Here is a 19,240-nt window from a genome sequence, read left to right on the forward strand (position 1 = left end):
GTTGGCATTAAGCAGATTACAGATTTGTTTTCTGCAATTCTCCTATATACTTCCTCAGGAAAAATATTTTCATTTGGAAACACATTGGGAAGTAATCGTCTCTGTAAAGCTTGTTTACCATGTTCTGTCACTTTTCCAATTCTTATATCTAGAAGAATATTTCCATATTCTACATCATTTACCTGACGCATATTTGTAATAAGTGCCTTATATTGAAAAATGACCAAATGTTAACATTTCCAATACTCCCCAAAAACTTTCTGGTATCTTCATGTGCTAGTGTTTTAAACACTGGTTGTCCTTTTACAGGAGTAAGTTGTAGTAGATCTTTAAAAACTATGACGTGTTTTCCTCCAAATAATACGTCATACTCTATTTTGAGAATTTGCTGCATTCTTAAATGCACAAAGGCAGGCATTACATTTGATACCATGCTTACCACATCAATAATGAGAGGTTTCATTTTCCTCAAGACTCTTGAAACTTCACAACAAGCTTCTCCAGATAGCTTGTGGTACTCCAATTTGTTTTCATGCTCTACTGGTAGCATTATTAAACAATGTAAAGTAATTCCTTTAATATTGTGGGCTGCTAATCCAGTTGGAGCAGTGACAACACAAGACATATGAGACTCAGTTGTTTTCTGTAGAAAAGTTGTGATTACTTTAATTAAAAAACTTTTCCCTGTTCCAGCATGTCCACTCACGTACATTCGAATAGGTTCAAATGATGAGCAAGAACACTCTTCCTTCTCATGAAGTAATCCATGGTGAATCTGTTCTCTCACTTCCTCATATGGTGAATCTGTTCTCTCACTTCCTCATATATTTGTTTCTGCTCAACATTTAGTTGTTCTTCCAAGTTTCCTAAGTTTGTTACATCTCCTTGAGCTTGATACATTGCTGTTTCCACCTCTTCCATAGCAGTTGCTGCTTCATTTTGAACAATTGGTTCTCCTAGTGGGTCATGACTCAACGGAGCAGAAGTTTGACTGTCTTGAGAACTGTCTCTAGCAATCTCAGCTGCAATTGTAGCTTCTTGCTCTATTTCGTCGTTCAACCTTTTCACATTATTAGCAAAAACAGGACATTCTATAGTATCTGTACTTGCGTTGAAGGAATCTTCATAGCTCTCGAAATCTCCAAGTAATTCTAATTCTGAATGCCATGGCTTGAAAAGTTGCAAAAGAGCTAAATAGTAAAATTCCTTTTTGTCAGGTGTTTCACAACTCAGTTCATGGTGATTAATCAAATGTCCCTTTCTTTGTTTCACCAAACATCCTTCAGAACCAATCACGGCATATATACCATTATTGATGTTTTCTGTAATATTCCGTTTTAAAAATATAGTTTTGCAGAACTTCATAGAGACAAACGTTCTCAAGATGATGGCTTCTATTTGGATAATATGTATCCAACATATTTGTTTTCACAATATCTGTACTTTCTGGCTCTTTTTCAGCTAAATATTCAATTTCTTGTACAGATTTAAGTACTCGGTTTCGAGTTGCAGCAAGACCTAGACTCACCCAAATGATTCTTCTAGATTTGGAGTGTAGACTTGCAGATGATAAGCGATCCGAGCATTCATATGCTCCAATTTGTCGATGAAATAACATCTTCAAACTGTCACCCAAATGATTCTTCTAGATTTGGAGTGTAGACTTGCAGATGATAAGCGATCCGACCATTCATATGCTCCAATTTCTCGATGAAATAACATCTTCAAACTGTAAGTATATAATTTCTTACTTAGACTCTTCTCGTGAGAAATCTCTTCCCACATTTCCTTCAATTCTGTCTTTTCTGATTTTGTTATGTATGATGTTACATATCGAGCAACAGCAATGGAATTGTCCGCAACATATTGAATATCCATATTAGCATTCCACATGGACAAAATGACTGGGTTATAGTAATTTATATATTTTGACTCTTCATTTCTTCTTAAGTTGTAGGTATTTTTTGGAGACTTTCTTGTGATAGTATGTCGCAAAGATGACATAAAACTGTTCACTCTTCCTTTCGATATTACAGGTCGTGGAAATGCAAAACGGCATTTGGTGTAGAATTTGTCCTTAGATTTGTACTTTCAACAACAATATTTCCCACAACGATGGCTTTGGAATCGTAAGACTTGTTGTCTTAAGTTATCTTGTGTACTTTTGGGTACATCACATATAGCATATTCTTCAATAAAAGACAACACAGTATCATCGGAGTCTGTTCCAAATTTGGGAGCATCTTTGATCCATATCAGCAAATGTATGTGAGGAGAACCTCTTGCTTGATACTCCTTTCTCCAAAAGAAGTCCAGAACCTCTCCAAGAGGAGGAATTTTTTTATTAGTGATAAAAGACATTGTAGCTTCAAATCTATGATTGAAATATCTGCATACATTAACTGGATCCAAAGAGCACAATTCTCCAGGTGTCTTGTATTCAGTATTTAGTATATTTAGATTTGCCTCTCGAAGAAATTCAAGTAAATCATCCCAAGCATATTCAGCACACCTTAGAGTAAGGAACCATGTAGGAGTTCCTAAGTTCCTTAGCATACATTTAAGTTCTCCATGACGACGGTACCAGTATTCATTAGTACCACGCTGACATGCCATGAGATTAATTAGCTGAGATTCCAAAACATTATCTTTCTGGTGTACTTTATCCATAAATTCCTTTGCCGAAACATTTTGCAGATGTACACCTGTTTTCAATATATGATTTACTGCATAAGAAAGTCCAGACAAATCACTCTCAAACAAAAGATGAAACAAATACGGAATCCATTGTCGAAATCTTGGATCTTCTGCATACAATCTTGATATCCAGTATTCAGATGCAGGAATCTGCACAGGTCGGTCATCATATTGTCCTCCTTTTCCTGTGGGAAACAACTGAGGGAAACAACGAGCTTCCAAGCTTTTTTCCCATACACTAATGGGACTTCCCTTTGGTTCTTTCATTTGGAATAACTCTATAGTATTCCCCATCACTTCTTTAGAATGAAGTGGATGAACACTGTAATGCTCGTAGATTTCTTCAATTCTGGGCACATCCACTTTTTCAATTTGTCCAGATAGCAAACCACTATCTTCTTCTACAGTTATATCTTCTTCTCTCACAAACACATTTTTACAATATTGATTATTTTTTCCCAGATACAACGTTGCCTTTTTCACTTTCCTAACATCCACTAGTTCCTGCCAGATTTTCTTACTCTTAGTAGGAACGCCATTAACAAGAATAACTAAAGGTTCATCTTCTACATTTTCTACACCAATTGTTTCAATATTTTTCTTCAAATCTAGAGGCAAATATACAACTCTTCCCTTTAATCCTCTCTGTAAATCTGAAGGAGGCAATTTCCCTGTCTTAGGCTCCATACGAATAATAGCCTGAAAAGGATGCGCACATTGAATAAGAATAGACTCATAGGTTTTTAAATCTATCAGTTCAGAAGGAATATTTACCAACTCAAGATTATTATGCACAGCTCTAGCAGGCATTTTGTTCTCGTCTAATTTGTTATAACAATATTTACAAATACGCTGATCAGAACCCAAATCAAAACAATTCTCTACCAACAAATAAGTTGCAAAATCCTTCCACTCATTATTATTTTCCTTTTCACTTTTTAAATACAGATCAACACTCCTGGTCTGATTTTTATAATGAGTTAGTCGACAACAAATACAAGAATAATTTGACCTTTCACCTGAAATCACCTTAAACTTTGTAATTTCTTGCTCAAAATTTTCTACAGTACAACATTGTACATTCTCTTCCACATTTTTTTCGATTAATATCTCAGTTTCCTAGTCCTTGGAGCCAAGTCATACACAAATGCGGATATGAGGAATGTGCAGGTACTACTGATGGGTGCTAAGAGCCGAGCATGCAGGGAAGTAGGGAGAAGGGTGGGTGTGGGTTTTGTTAGAAATGTTATGTTTGTATTAGAACTTGATAGATTTGTTTGACGATGACACGCTAACCTGAACTCTTCGCGTAGAGGCCACTGTTGTTAAAACTTTGTAATTTTAACAAGGAAATTATTTGTTATCTTTTTTCATCTCCTTTCCTTTTTCTTTGCCGTTTGAGACGCTTCAACGACATTAGACCACTAAATGTTTCTGCGCAGGAAATACTAGAGAAGTACGTGATTGATGGGTCATGGTATTCAACATTGCTTATCATTCTGGGAACAATGTAATGCCTTTATGTATGCGTACAACACTGTATGATAATCAGTTACGTGTTGTGTATAATTCAATTAAAAAAAATTAAAAAATAATAATAGTAATAATATCCAGTTTCTGCACTGTCTTCCTGAGGACCAAAGTAACTAACCTGAATGTCATCACACACGTTCGTTACATCTGATACAGATCCACGCAAAAGAGCACTGTTCAACTTTTTTAACATTAGTGCTGGACTTTTTGCGTAATACAACCTTCTGACTAATTTCCTCATTTCAGTATGATGTACTGCTAACATCCTGAAATGGTGAAAAATACTTACACATACTTTTTTAGAAAGACAAGCCAGAGAATGACCTTGCAACCCAGTATTTTCTCTCACTCTGCAAGGGTATAGTCCTTGCAACATCTTAATCTTTTGTTTAACACTTTTCTTAGTGTAGTTACGTAAGAAATTGCGTAAAAAATCAATAGATTACTGCCGTACACTACAAATACTACTGAATCCAAGTGTACACTGGAGCTTTAGAACATCTCCCTAAAACTTCATCAAGTAACAACTCTTCTGCATTTCTAGGAACAATTTTCTCTTTCTCAATAGGACAACCATTTTTAACCTCATAAGCACGACCAGTAGTGTCAACTGCATGCAACAAATCATTACTATGAAGATAACTCTCTTCATTAAAAAAAGGCTCAGAACTTGAACTATGTTTCCATTCACCCAAAAAACCTCAGAAAAATTACTTCTGTTAATTACTCTTCTCCACTTACTTTTGGCCTTCATTAAATGGATTGGCGTATCTAGTGATCGAATTCTATTGATGACTAAAACAAATAGGTTTTTTTTCAATTCAAAAGCTTTCTTACTACTTTTTCAATACATTTCTTCTTCTTATAAGATGCTGTTTTTTTTTTACAATTCTTTAATACCTTAGTCAAATTAGACAATACTCTATTATAGAACATCTTCTTCCTTATTTCCTTATATTGGTTTTTCCTCATTTTGCTATACACAGATTTTTCACAAGATAATTTTCCATGGTTCTTCTCTTTACTCTTTTCGCAGATACAGTATTACTATTTTTCTCTTTGTACACACTACTCTTAGTGTTTAACAACTTTCGCAGAAAAGTCTTAGTTTTCTTACCAGGACTTTTTTTCTTTTTATTAACACATTGTTCTTCAGCTAAATCTTGTAGATGACTTCTCTTTAAATAAACTGCTTTCTTTCGTTCTTTCCTCTTTTCAGTTTTTGTAGGCATGATGACTTTTTTTCAGGGTTGATCAAAAGAATCTATTATAAAAAAATATATATCACTTTAGAAAAATAAATATATGGAATACACTATTATATTACTTATAAGAAGAGAGGGGAGATTATCACAACAAACGTGGGAGTATAAAAATAGAAGGAGTTACAACAAGAGAAAGAGGACTATGAGACAACGAGAAATTTAAATAGAAAAAAGAATATTAGCAGACACTGCAGTATAAGGTGATAAAGAGACTATGAAAAGACTGGAAAGTATGAAGAGATAAGAAGGAGTATGAGGAGAAAGGTGGCAGTATGACGAGAGAAGGGAGAGTATAAGAAGAAAAAGACAGACTGTAAGGAGACAGGGGGGCAGTATAATAAGAGAGACAAGGACTATAAACAGAAAATAAGGAATATGTGGAAACAGGCACTAGTATAAGGACAAAAAAATATAAAGAAAGAGGGGTGAATATAACAAGAGACAGAAGAGTACCAGAAGAGAGCAGCGATAATGTGAGAAAAAGTGGTGCATAAGAAGAAAAAGGGTGTACAAAAACAGAGGATACACTATGAGGAGAAAGGAAGGAGTATGAACAGATGTTGGATTATGAAGGGTGAAAAGAGTATGATGAAAGAGGGAAGATTATGACAAGACAAACAAATATAAAGAGAGACGTAAAGTGCTGCAAAGTATACACAGGAAGTCAAGGGGGAGTAAGAGAAGCGAACAGGCAATATGAACAGAAACAGGAAGTATAAAGAGAGACAAGACAAAATGAAAACAGAAAAAGAATATAAAGAGAGACAGGTGAAGACAAACACAAAAAGAAGGAGTATAGGACTTAAGGGAATATAAGTAAAAGGGAAAAGTATGAGGAGATAGGGAGAAGTAAGAGAAAACAGAGGAAAATATGAAAACAGGAGGGAGTATAAGGACAGGGGTGAGAATGATGAAAGGAATATGACAATAAGAAAAGAGATGAATATCAGGACAGAATCAGGAGTATAAGAAAAGTGTGAGCAGAGAGACGAGAGTATGAGAAGAGAAAGAAAAAGAAAAGAAAAGAATATGAAGTATGTGCAAAGAAGAGCAAGAATAAGAAGAAAGGGAGAAAATAAGGAAAGAAGAGTATATATTAGAAAAGAAGAAGGAATATAAAGAGAGAGAGACAAAAATGTGGAGAAAACATAAATATAAGAGAAGACTGAATGTATAAGGAGAGAGAGAGTATTATGAGGAGACAGTAAAAACTATGATGACGGGGATGAATATTAAGACAGGAGAGATTATGAAGAGTAGGGGAACTATGCAAAAAGAAAGGCAAATGTGAAGAGAAAAGAGAAGTATAAGGAGAGAGGAAAAGGAGACTCAACAGAACAAGAAAGGGGCCCAAGGGGCTTGTAAATCTGCCCAAGAGTGTATGCAGCAGTTTATGTATACTGACTGGGGCATTGTTAAGAGGGAGGTATGATGAGACAGGGAGGATTAACAAGTCAGGGGAGGGAGTATAAAAAGAAGGGGACAATTAGGAGACCGAGAAGACAATAAGGACAGAGGGGGACTAAGAGGACAGGCGGGACTATGAGAACAATAGCACTATGAGGAAAGACAAGTGAAAATAAGGAAAGAGGTGAAATATCAGAAGAGAGGGGACAGTATAAGCAGAGAGAGGTAGACTGTGAGGAGAGTCAAGGGAGATTATGGAAAAAGGTGCAAGTATAATTCCTTAATTTATACAGACGCTCAGTGTGATTCTAGACAAAAAATGTAAAACCATACATTTTACCAAAACACATTTACCACACTAAAACGTTTAAGTGACTGAACACATTCTATGTATCTAACCACTACATTTCAGTAGACAATCCTGACTCATTTTGCAAAAACATATCCAATTTGCTGCACTATTTGTTTGCCAACATTACATCCAAAAATGAGACACAATACAACAAGAAAGAGGCCCAAAGGGCTTGTAAATCTGCCCAAGAGTGTATGCAGCAGTCTATGTATACTGTCTAGGGCATTGTTAAGAGGGAGGTATGATAAAACAGGAAGGATTAACAGGTTAGAGGAGGGAGTATAAAAAGAAGGGGGACGATTAGGAGACAGAGGAGACAATGAGGACAGAGGGGGGACTAAGAGGACAGGAGGGACTATGAGAACAAGCAGCACTATGAGGAAACACAAGTGAAAATAAGTAAAGAGGGGAAATATCAGAAGAGAGGGGACAGTTTAACCAGAGAGAGGTAGACTGTGAGGAGAGACAGGGGAGATTATGGCAAAAGGTGCAAGTATAATTCCTTAATTTACACAGACGCTCAGTGTGATTCTATACAAAAAATGTAAAACCATACATTTCACCAAAACACATTTACCACACTAAAACCTTTAAGTGACTGAACACATTCTATGTATCTAACCACTACATTTCAGTGGACACTCCTGACTCATGTTGCAAATACATTTCCAATTTGCTGCATTATTATTTTTGCCAACATTATATCCAAAAGTGAGACACAACACAACAAGAAAGAGGCCCAAGGGGCTTGTAAATCTGCCCAAGAGTGTATGCAGCAGTCTATGCATACTGACTGGGGCATTGTTAAGAGGGAGGTATGATGAGACAGGAAGGATTAACAGGTCAGAGGAGGGAGTATAAAAAGAAGGGGACAATTAGGAGACAGAGGAGACAATAAGGACAGAGGGGGACTAAAAGGACAGGCGGGACTATGAGAACAAGCAGCACTATGAGGAAAGACAAGTGAAAATAAGGAAAGAGGTGAAATATCAGAAGAGAAGGGACAGTATAACCAGAGAGAGGTAGACTGTGAGGAGAGACAGGGGAGATTAGGGAAAAAGGTGCAAGTATAATTCCTTAATTTACACAGACGCTCAGTGTGATTCTAGACAAACAATGTAAAACCATACATTTTACCAAAACACATTTGCCACACTAAAACGTTTAAGTGACACATTCTATGTATATAACCACTACATTTCAGTGGACAATCCTGACTCCTTTTGCAAATACATTTCCAATTAGCTGCATTATGTTTTTTGCCAACATTACATCCAGAAATGAGACACAATACAACAAGAAAGAGCCCAAGGGGTTTGTAAATCTGCCCAAGAGTGTATGCAGCAGTCTATATATACTGACTGGGGCATTGTTAAGAGGGAGGTATGATGAGACAGGAAGGATTAACAGGTCAGAGGAGGGAGTATAAAAAGAAGGGGGACGATTAGGAGACAGAGGAGACAATGAGGACAGAGGAGGACTAAGAGGACAGGAGGGACTATGAGAACAAGCAGCACTATGAGGAAAGACAAGTGAAAATAAGGAAAGAGGGGAAATATCAGAAGAGAGGGGACAGTATAAGCAGAGATAGGTAGACTGTGGGGAGAGACAGGGGAGATTATGGAAAAAGGTGCAAGTATAATTCCTTAATTTACACAGACGCTCAGTGTGATTCTAGACAAAAAATGTAAAACCATACATTTTACCAAAACACATTTGCCGCACTAAAACGTTTAAGTGACTGAACACATTCTATGTATATAACCACTACATTTCAGTGGACAATCCTGACTCATTTTGCAAACACATTTCCAATTTGCTGCATTATTTTTTTGCCAACATTACATCCAAAAATGAGACACAATACAACAAGAAAGAGGTCTAAGGGGCTTGTAAATCTGCCCAAGAGTGTATGCAGCAGTCAATGTATACTGACTGGGGCATTGTTAAGAGGGAGGTATGATGAGACAGGGAGGATTAAGAGGTCAGAGGAGGGAGTATAAAAAGAAGGGGGACGATTAGGAGACAGAGGAGACAATGAGGAAGGAGGGTGTCTAAGAGGACAGGAGGGACTATGAGAACAAGCAGCACTATGAGGAAAGACAAGTGAAAATAAGGAAAGAGGTGAAATATCAGAAGAGAAGGGAGAGTATAACCAGAGAGAGGTAGACTGTGAGGAGAGACAGGGGAGATTATGGAAAAAGGTGCAAGTATAATTCCTTAATTTACACAGACGCTCAGTGTGAATATAGACAACAAATTTAAAACCATACATTTTACCAAAACACATTTACCACGCTAAAACGTTTAAGTGACTGAACACATTCTATGTATATAACCACTACATTTCAGTGGACAATCCTGACTCATTTTGCAAACACATTTCCAATTTGCTGCATTAGTTTTTTTGGCAACATTACTTCCAAAAATGAGACACAATACAACAAGAAAGAGGCACAAGGGGCTTGTAAACCTGCCCAAGAGTGTATGCAGCAGTCTATGTATACTGAAACTCAGAATATGATTCTACAAACTTTACAAGGATAAACACATTACACTTACTAAAAATAAAATGCACCACATACAGTCCCTTAAAAGTTATCAACTCACCTTTCAAACTGATTGGAAGATTAATAAGAATACCACTCACACAGCAGATAGTCTTACACAGAAACTCTCTGCTTCAGTGCTTGCAGCAGAACCAATAAATGGCACATTTTCCCTCTCAATTTACACATATATACACATTAATAACAAATCAAATTCCTTCACACAATAATTCAAAACCAAACCCACATTTCTATTGGTTCAACATTACAAACCTTTCCAACTGACAATACTTTCCACCCTACCCCAAACAGATCATGCAAAGTCAACTGTCAACAGAGGTCAAATGTTCAGCACTCTATAAAACACTGCTCCTCAACAAGTTTAGTCTATGCATAAGTACTTACTTATAAGTACCAATAAAGAGAAAAGGTCTCATTAGAACCAACCAACACATAAACACATAAACTTGATAGATATATGTAAAATAAATTTTTTAAATTGATTTTTTTCTTGCTTAGGTACCCTTACTGGACGACTTACAGACATTGCACCATAAGTCGTACGTACGTGCATGGTACGCGCACCGTAAATCTATCGTAAAAAAAAATACCAGCCTCTATTACTAATTTTTTATAATCCCCGGGGACCCCATCCCCCGGGGCTGAAATATAACGTTGGGGACCGTGGGGGGAGCCCCAAAGCCCCCATGGTCCCAGCCGGCTCCAAGCGTCCTTCGGGAGCCAGCATTGCTTTTCATCAGAGAGAGCAGCTTACATGCTGCTCTCTCTGACAAAAAACAATCTGCTTACCTACTTGAAAGAGAGAGCAGGTTTCCTGCTCTCTCTTTCAAATAGGAAAGCAGTTTGCTATGTTAGGGCGTTCTATTGCTTGAACTTTGAACCCTTTCCAACTGACAAAACTTTCAACACTTCCCCCATTCCACATTCTGCCAGTTACCATAGAAACACTTCAGGGAACACCTAACTGACAACACACGTGAAAAGTTCATCATACATTGTTGCAAATCAAAACAGCAAGTGTGCTTGACTTGTCAATATACCAGCTTATCTTAAGTAATGTTCTTTTCTATCACTTTTTCTTAACCAATAAATAACAGGCTTTTAAAAAACAGAAAATTGCACCCTAGTTTTGTAGCTAATAACGTTTCAAACAACCAATCACTTCTTTGCTTTTTTCAAAAGTCCACTTATCCACCATTTTAGAAAAAAAAATCTTGTGTGAACCCTATGGTTTTTTCAGTGAATTTGAAAGGTTTTTAAATGCTAATTCCTAACTATAACGAGTGTGAAACCTATGGTTTTTTCAGTGAATATAGATATAGATAAAACCTTTAGGACCTAGTTTCCATAGGAAATCCGCAACATTCTATTTGGAATAACTTTAGTGCCGGTTCACGAATCTTCACGAAATTCTCAAAGAAGATGGGGCGCTCCGATCCTTCCCTGAAAGTTTTGGGGTGATTCTTGAAGCGGGGGCCGAGATAAAAGGGGGTCCCAAAACGTGTTTTCCCCATGCAATTTTCCATAGGGACCTTTAGACACGGCTACAGCCCGAACTGCTGAACGGAATTACACCACATTTGGCAAAAAGGTAGAGTTTGGTTCGTAGATTGTGCTTTTTGTTAAATGGTGTAAATCCGTTCAGTAGTTCCTGAGAAGATCAAAAGTAAAATCATAGATATATTTGCGGGGTTGTACCATACGCGTACCGTCTGAGGATTATACGCGTACCATTACGAGCACGAGCTGCATGCTAATTGGCTTTAAACTGTTTGTCAACACTCCAAACCAGGAAGTGTTGGCAGCCATCTTGTAGAACCGAGGCACAAGTAAACTGAAAAACAAGTGCGCAAAAGGCGCAAAGGGGGCAGGGTAGAAACACCCTGACCCCCTAGGCCTGCTTACGGGGTCCCACAAGGACCCCCAAGGCCCAAAAAAATGTTGGCAGGCCCGGGGGATGGGGTTCCCGGGGCCTTAAGTGGGCATAGGAGGGGGGCTATGCAGCCCCCCTCCAAAAAAATAATACAAATGTTGGCCATGCCCCGGGGGATGGGGTCCCCGGGGGCCGGAATTGGCCACGGGAAGGGGGCCACGCAGCCCCCTTCCCGTAAATTTTTTAAAAAAATGTAAAATTGGGGTGAGGTCATGGGGGATGGGTTCCCAGGGCCAAAAAGAAGAAAAATAAGTGGGGGGGGGCTACACAGCCCCCTTCTTAAAAAATAAATGAAATAGAAAAACGGATCGGGGAGGAGGCCACGCCCCCTCATTGACCACTCTGCAAATGCACCCCCTGGCGCGGTTGCAGAGGGGAAACTAAGTTCCCTTGAATACTGGGGTCCCTGGGGGCCAAGTAGCCCACCAGGAACCTCCAGTATGCGCCAGGGGTCTGCATTGCAGAGAGGTGTAATGAGGCCATGCCCCTTTTTACACCTCTCTGCAACAATTCCCCCTGGCGCATAGTGGAGGATCCTGGTGGGCTAGTTGGCCCCCAGGGACCCCCAGTATTCAAGGGGAATTACTTCCCCCTCTGCAAATGCACCAGAGGGTGCGTTTGCAGAGTGGTGCAGGGAGGGGGCGGGGCTTGAGGTGACGGATCGACCACTCTGCAAACGCGCCCCCTGGTGCGTTTGCAGAGGCCCGACTAATTCCCCTTGAATACTGGGGGTCCCTGGGGGCCAACTAGCCCACCAGGAACCTCCACTATGCGCCAGGGGGCTGCGTTGCAGAGAGGTGTAATGAGGCCACGCCCCTTTTTACACCTCTCTGCAACGCAGCCCCCTGGCGCATAATGGAGGTTCCTGGTGGGCTAGTTCGCCCCCGGGACCCCCTGTATGTTTAGAATTGCCTTATTCCTAGAGGATTGAAAACATTTTAAAACATTTTTAACATGATTTTGATGCATTGCATTTTTGTAATATGTCAGACATAAAAATATCATTATTGTAGACATAAAAATATTTCCAAATGTTTTGGATTAGCAATCAATTACTGAATTCCATACCATACTTAATCTCAAGTAATCAGCTACTCTGTTAAAGTCAAGTGACATTCTTAACCTGTAAATCTTGCATCCCCCAATTGGGCTTTCAGTCCTCAAAGCATATTCCTTAATTAATTGAGGACAATAATATTACCATAACTTGTTCAACATATACTGAAAAATCTTTACCCCAGTAATAATACACTTATACAATGCACCAAAACAATGAGTGCTCTCACTTAATGACAAAGCTCCACATTTTGATTTCTGTGACTCGGGTAATGATGTTTGAGTCATTTTTGAATGAGTTATGGTAATATTATTATCCTCAATTAATTAAGGAATATGATTTGAGGATTGAAAATCCACTTGGGAGATGTGAGATTTGCAGGTTGAGGATGTCACTTGACTTTGAAAGTATGGCATAGCAGGAACTCTAGTGATGTTACGTCCGATAACCGTGTGTGTGTCTATATATATGTATGTGTATATAAATGTACATATCTGTATATATACACTCACTGAAAAAAACAGGTTACAGGAACGTTATAGTTAGGCTCACATTTCACTCATACAAAAGCATAGAATTTCAGCAGTTATGATTACCTGAGCTAACTATAACATATGCCCCCTCAACGCACTGCTTTTGACTTCACATATTGCCACATTTGGACAATCCCATGTGAGGTGCATGAAGGAAGCTTGAGGTGAAGGGCACCTGAGGCAACGCGTGTCTGGCACCAGCCCCATTTCAAAAAGTTGTACTGAAGTGTGTTTAAGGGGATGTTGAAATGTAAAGTGTATTAGTCTCAATCTATAGTTGAGTAAGAGAGCCTTCATCTGACTGGAGAAATAGGACCAATGATATTCTTGATGGAGGGGTCTGTGTCCTCCTCCCAGGCTGTTTTGCGCTGTAGGTAGTGTAGCTGGTTCTGTAGTTTGCATAACGGAGTATAACCTGCTGACCACTTTCCATGGTGAGGGGTTCATGAGTATGTGCTCTAGAGCCTGAAGCATAGGAGGGGATGTTGGAAAGGTGTTGTATAGTGCACAGCATGTGTCTCGAAGTTGATGCTAGTGCATTGGGGAATTGACTCAACGGAAGCTTCGAATGGTGAAAGAAAATGGTCCTCTGGGTATGGGTCAGAAAAGGTGTGAGATCTTGCCCACGTGCTCATGCCCCAACGCCGTCATCCTGCAAATGTAGCAGGAGCGTTTTTTCCTATGGAAACAGAGGGAGCGAATAGGCAAGGGAGTTTGGCTCTCCTCCTCATGCCATCTAATGCCCAGCGCACACACTCCACTGTGTCAATCTCCAGCCGAGGTGGTACATATGTCACATAAAGTGCTGTGAGTAAGGTCCGTGGCGTCGAGTGGTCCGCTTTTATAACAGTATGTGGCTGAAACGGTGTTGTGTAAAGTCAGAAATGTGGGTACTGTGCTTGGGCACAGAATGCATATAATGTCATACCAGGCACGCCCCTGGGCCAATGTAAGCAGTTCCCATGATATCCAGGGCTGTTTACCTGCCCAGATCAATGCAACCAGCCTGGATATCAACCAATGCCGGAAAGGTGTGGTACGGGGATAGGCACATTAAAGAAAAGACAAAGGAATTTTGGAGAATGATAATTTTTGCTATCGCTATCTGCCCGGACAAAGACAGCAGTAACTGGGACCATATTGGAATTATGTCCTCTAGCTACATCATGGATCGGCCAAAATTGGATCTCAGAAGCTCGTCTGGATCGAGGCTTAGCCTTATGTCCAAGTATCGCACTGGATTGGATGCCCACCTAAGCGGGTAATCCGATGGAAAAGGTTGAGATCAGCCTGTGAGGGAAAATAGTGTGTACTTGTACCAATTCAGCTTTATACCTGAAAAACCGTCAAAGCGTATGACCTCTTGTATCACAGGGGCAAGATTCTATTTGGGCTTGTAAATATATAATGTCACGTCATTTGCATACATGGAAACAATAAAACTGCTGGAAGCGAAACTCAAGCCTTGGTGGGCAAGGGGTTGCCGAAGCTAAGCCTCCAGTGGCTCCATCAACACAGCAATTCATATCTGCAACTGTGGGCTACCCTAACGTGTTCCACAAATGATAGGGAACAGGTCAGATATCACACCATTAAGCTGTACTCAGGCCGTGGGCTGTGTGTATAGAAGTTGTTTTTGACAGAGGAATCGTGCACTAATACCAAAACCCACTAACAGTGGAAAGAGGTAAGGCCAGTCAAGGGAATCAAACCCTTTGGTGGCATCTAGAAGAGTCGTCACTTCCAAGTCCTGAGGGGCTATGTTAGTACATTACGGCAAATATGGTGCGAAGGTTGTGGGATGTTGAGTGACCTGGAATATGACTGCACTTTAAGTAAACACTGTACAGTTCAATTGCAGGGTCATTCATGCCTTGTGATTTGTGGGAGGTAACTTGTAACAGTGATAAAATCTTAAGGTCATCGACCCACAGCTCTAGGGGAGTGAGTAATAACTTAGGATAGATTTTTCCAGCACCGTCCAGGAATGAGATTGGACGGTAGTTTGTCGGATTATTGCAAGGGCCTTTTTTGTGAAGCGATACAGTTGATCGTAGCTCTCCAAGATGGAGGGCCCTCTCAAAACTCCCAAATTGCATTGAACGCTATGGTCAATATGGCACCCAAACTGACAGTTGTTACGATAATTATCTGTTAAAATTCTGTCTGGGCTGAGACCTTTCATTTATTTTTAGCTAAGGATGGCTACTCCGACTTCGTCTTCTGTAAATTCTGGACATATGGTGCCTAGTTTTTAGAAGTTGTCTTTAGGAGATTGGAGGAGTCAAAGTCATTACTACCACTCAAGACGTGAAGACCTGTTCATTCTGTTCACTTTGACAGAATTGATTTTACATTGCTGTAAAGCTCTCTACCCAGGAAGGCAATGGAATACCTGATTCAAAGGTTTCACAGCTCCATCTAATTAGACCCCAGACGCACCTTGTGTTCATATCCTGTATATCCAGTTGAAGTGCTGCCCATGATTTGACAAGAAAATGTATTTTTGGCATTGAATTTGTTGTTTATATTCTTTTTTAGTGCGCAAATGCATGAATCTTTCATTGGGGGCTTCCATCTATGGCTCAGGGCAATGGCTAAGGATGTCTTTAGTTTTAAGTATTTGATATTGAGCCATTCAATGCTGATATTTCCCATGCTACATGATTTCCACGCTAGGGGGGATTTGCAATTTTGGGCAATTTTGCGGTTAATTTTAATCCATTTTCCAACCTGCTGATGGTGACAGGACTTACCAGCTCCTTTAGTTTTAATAATTAAATCAATCAACTACTCTACAGTTATCACTGTTTGCAATGAGGCAAGGATTCTGCCATTCGATATTTTTCCTGTTCAGCTTCTCAATAATTTTCTTTTCAGAGTAATGTTTAATCAGTGGTGACACCTTGGTGTAGAGATTTACTTTGTTATCCTTTGAAACAGCGAGTGACGTTTCATCATAATAAATTAGCCTATTTGCATGTACACAAGATAACGTCTATGCCTGGCTTTTAAGAGGCAAGACAATAAAGGAAACCGAGAAAGCCAATACTAATTTGTGGAAGAAGGCATTAAGCTACATAATTTGTTAAAATAATGATTTCTTTTTTCATTCCTTGGTCTTGATGAACGTTAGTTCTAAATCGACGTATGTAAATAAATCATGGAAACTATTTGAAATGAACATGCTCTAGCGGTATTCAATCTGATTTAATGGCATGTGAATAGATTCTATTAACAGCAATGTACTAATAAAGCGAACAGACTTTGAATGCGTTTGCAAGCCTCATTGATGTGTGTTTGTGTTTTGATATCTTTGCAGTTCATCATCATCCTGTCCCAGCTCCAGTCTGCTATTATCAACATGTTGGCGAACTCAGGAGTTATTGCTTGTGCACCGCCTCTTCCATCATCATCAAGAGGATCATGTATGTTGTGTTTCCATCTGAATTTCATTTCGTGTAATTCAGCCCAGCTTTAGCATTGTTTATTGTAAAGCACTGGTAATGCTTAACCATTTTCAATTGCAAAAGACCTGTCAGATATAATATACAAGAGAAATTATTTCACATTACACAAAACACTGAGCACTGGGCTGTTCTATACGTCGCAAACTTCCTTAGCTCATTCTGGGTCAGAGTAATATTGCTCTTTTTCTGACAATGACTCCGGCAATAACCAGACGATGGATTCAAATAAGTGAGTACAAACAAAATACATAAATAACGTCAAAGCCACACACTCTAGAGGAAGCATGTTTCATGAAATTTAGTTTTTTAAACTGAGTTTTATATAGCACGAACTTGACCCGAATCGGGTATCAGAGCTCTTTACATAGCACCAGTTGCATTATATGAGGACACATTAATTTTTGTTAGGCACAGGAAGATTAAGTGATTTGCCCAGAATCAAAGGATGTTCAGGGTCATTGCCGAGACTCGAACCCAGTTCCCCAGATTCAAGGTCGACCGCCCTAGCCATTAGGCCAACTCCTCTCCCCAACATTTACTTAAAGTATTACCTCTCCCTTATATAAGGGATAAAGTGCACTCTGTTGTACTTTATAAGGATACTGCTGGTCATTGAGGAGTTCCAGAACCATATAGAGGAACAAGGCTGAAGGAAGAGTTCCTTTATAAGGTTGTAGAAGTAGAACTTACCAAGGCCTACCGGTGCTTGGGTTTCGCCCTTCTTTGCGTACTAGTCCTCAGACCAACAAATAGAGATTGGCACGGAAGCTGGAATATCAAAACAACAGTTTATTAAACCTCATGAGTGGAACTACATCTATACAAAACCCTCAGGCAGTGTATGAGGTAGCACAAGTAGTACAGAAACTGTGGGTTTTTTATACCCACTCAAGAGCTCAAAAGGAGGCGGTACAAGTACACACAATAATAGCTATTCACATATATAGACATACAGAACATTCTCAGTCAACAAAGTAGGAGGAGTAATGAAGTTGCTGACATCAGTTAGAACAGCCTGACATTTACAGACTAAGACAGGTGTATGAGCAGCTACAGACTTTTCTGATCATGCTCAGTGTTACAGGAGCTAAGTATAGACAGTCATTCTAGTAAAGCACAAGGGTAGGCAACAGCAAAGACGGAAAGAGCACATAGTGAGCACATGGTCAACTAAAATGCTGCCCAAAAAACAAAATGACTTCAGCTCATGCTAACAGTGATCTCTGCCAAACGTCCACAGACGACCCTTTTAGCATTAGCTGAAGACATCTATAATCTGGAAGGGACAGAGTGTACATCCTGTATATCTATCCTCATTATTTCATTAACTTCTTGGTTTAATACATGTTGGGCATTCACTTTCTTAACGTTACATCTGGCAGGTATACAAGCAGTGATACAGAGGGAACAAAGCATTGGACCACATTGTATACTTAAGTCCATGTTCCGGTATCAGGGTGAATCTCAGCAGCAATTTTATGCCGTTTAGAGATCGCATCAAAAACTGAAGGGGCATGATCAGGAATGGACACACAGCAACTGCTCCCGATGATGCGACATGCACCACTTCGATCAGCCAGGACTATGTCCAAGACCATACGGTTTTGGAGCGCCACAATCCTCGCAATCTGTAGTTCTTCTGCGATGTTCCCATGTGCCATAGCTGTCTGGTTGGTCACAGCCTCTACGACACGTGTCAAACGTCGGATTTTCCTGCTGTTCAAGGCAGTACCAAAACAACCCCAAAGTAAAATCAACATATTGCGGCAGTGTAGTATCAGTCTGATCCACCTCATAATGATTTGTTGTCCTCTTAAATCTGTTTTTGAAAATGTCATTAAACAATTTATAGTCCTTGTGATATGATGCAGGTGCCAGAAAGACAGGTGGGAACAAAAAGGACACAAAACAAGTACCGGACCAGCCAATGGGTAAATTGTAGTATCCCTTACTTCCGCAGATAAAATATGAATTATGCGATGACATAAAGCTGCTGTTATTTACTCCAGTAATGTTTAGAACCAAAGTACAATCGCTTTTCCCTACGGGAATTCTGCCAACACTGTTCACACACAAGTCTGCACGAGCCCTAGTGACAGCTATAACAAATGGTCCATTACCCTTAGCAGTTCGAGTATTCGGAAAAACAGTGTGTAGAGGAATTTCCTAAGCGATACTCGTCCATCTCCCATATAGTTCCTTTAGCCTGCGGATCTCCTTCCTCATCAGGATAGCACACTTTATTAAGCTGATAGTTCATTCTTCCTACATCATATTTAGTAATATTAGCAACATGGGTAGCCCAGAGCAGTGCAAACCAGGCCCTACAAGAACCATTTTGTGAGAACGGCAGAGGAATGAAATGTGTTCCTCCCTTTTCCTGATGAGCAGGCATCATTCCACACACCCAACAGTCGGTAATG

The 19,240-nt window shown here is 39.6% G+C and overlaps 1 protein-coding gene across 1 annotated transcript in view; it reads left to right on the plus strand.

The window, feature by feature from the left end:
* LOC144773031 (organic solute transporter subunit alpha-like) overlaps positions 1 to 19,240 on the plus strand; it is a 782,029-nt gene that overhangs the window by 618,793 nt on the left and 143,996 nt on the right. Inside the window, exon 7 of the mRNA XM_078657799.1 lies at positions 16,670 to 16,775. Coding sequence (XP_078513925.1) covers positions 16,670 to 16,775 — 106 coding nt within the window. The remainder of the gene's footprint in view (positions 1 to 16,669; positions 16,776 to 19,240) is intronic.

Source organism: Lissotriton helveticus, chromosome 8, assembly GCF_964261635.1.
Source record: "Lissotriton helveticus chromosome 8, aLisHel1.1, whole genome shotgun sequence".
Classification (NCBI taxonomy): domain Eukaryota; kingdom Metazoa; phylum Chordata; class Amphibia; order Caudata; family Salamandridae; genus Lissotriton; species Lissotriton helveticus.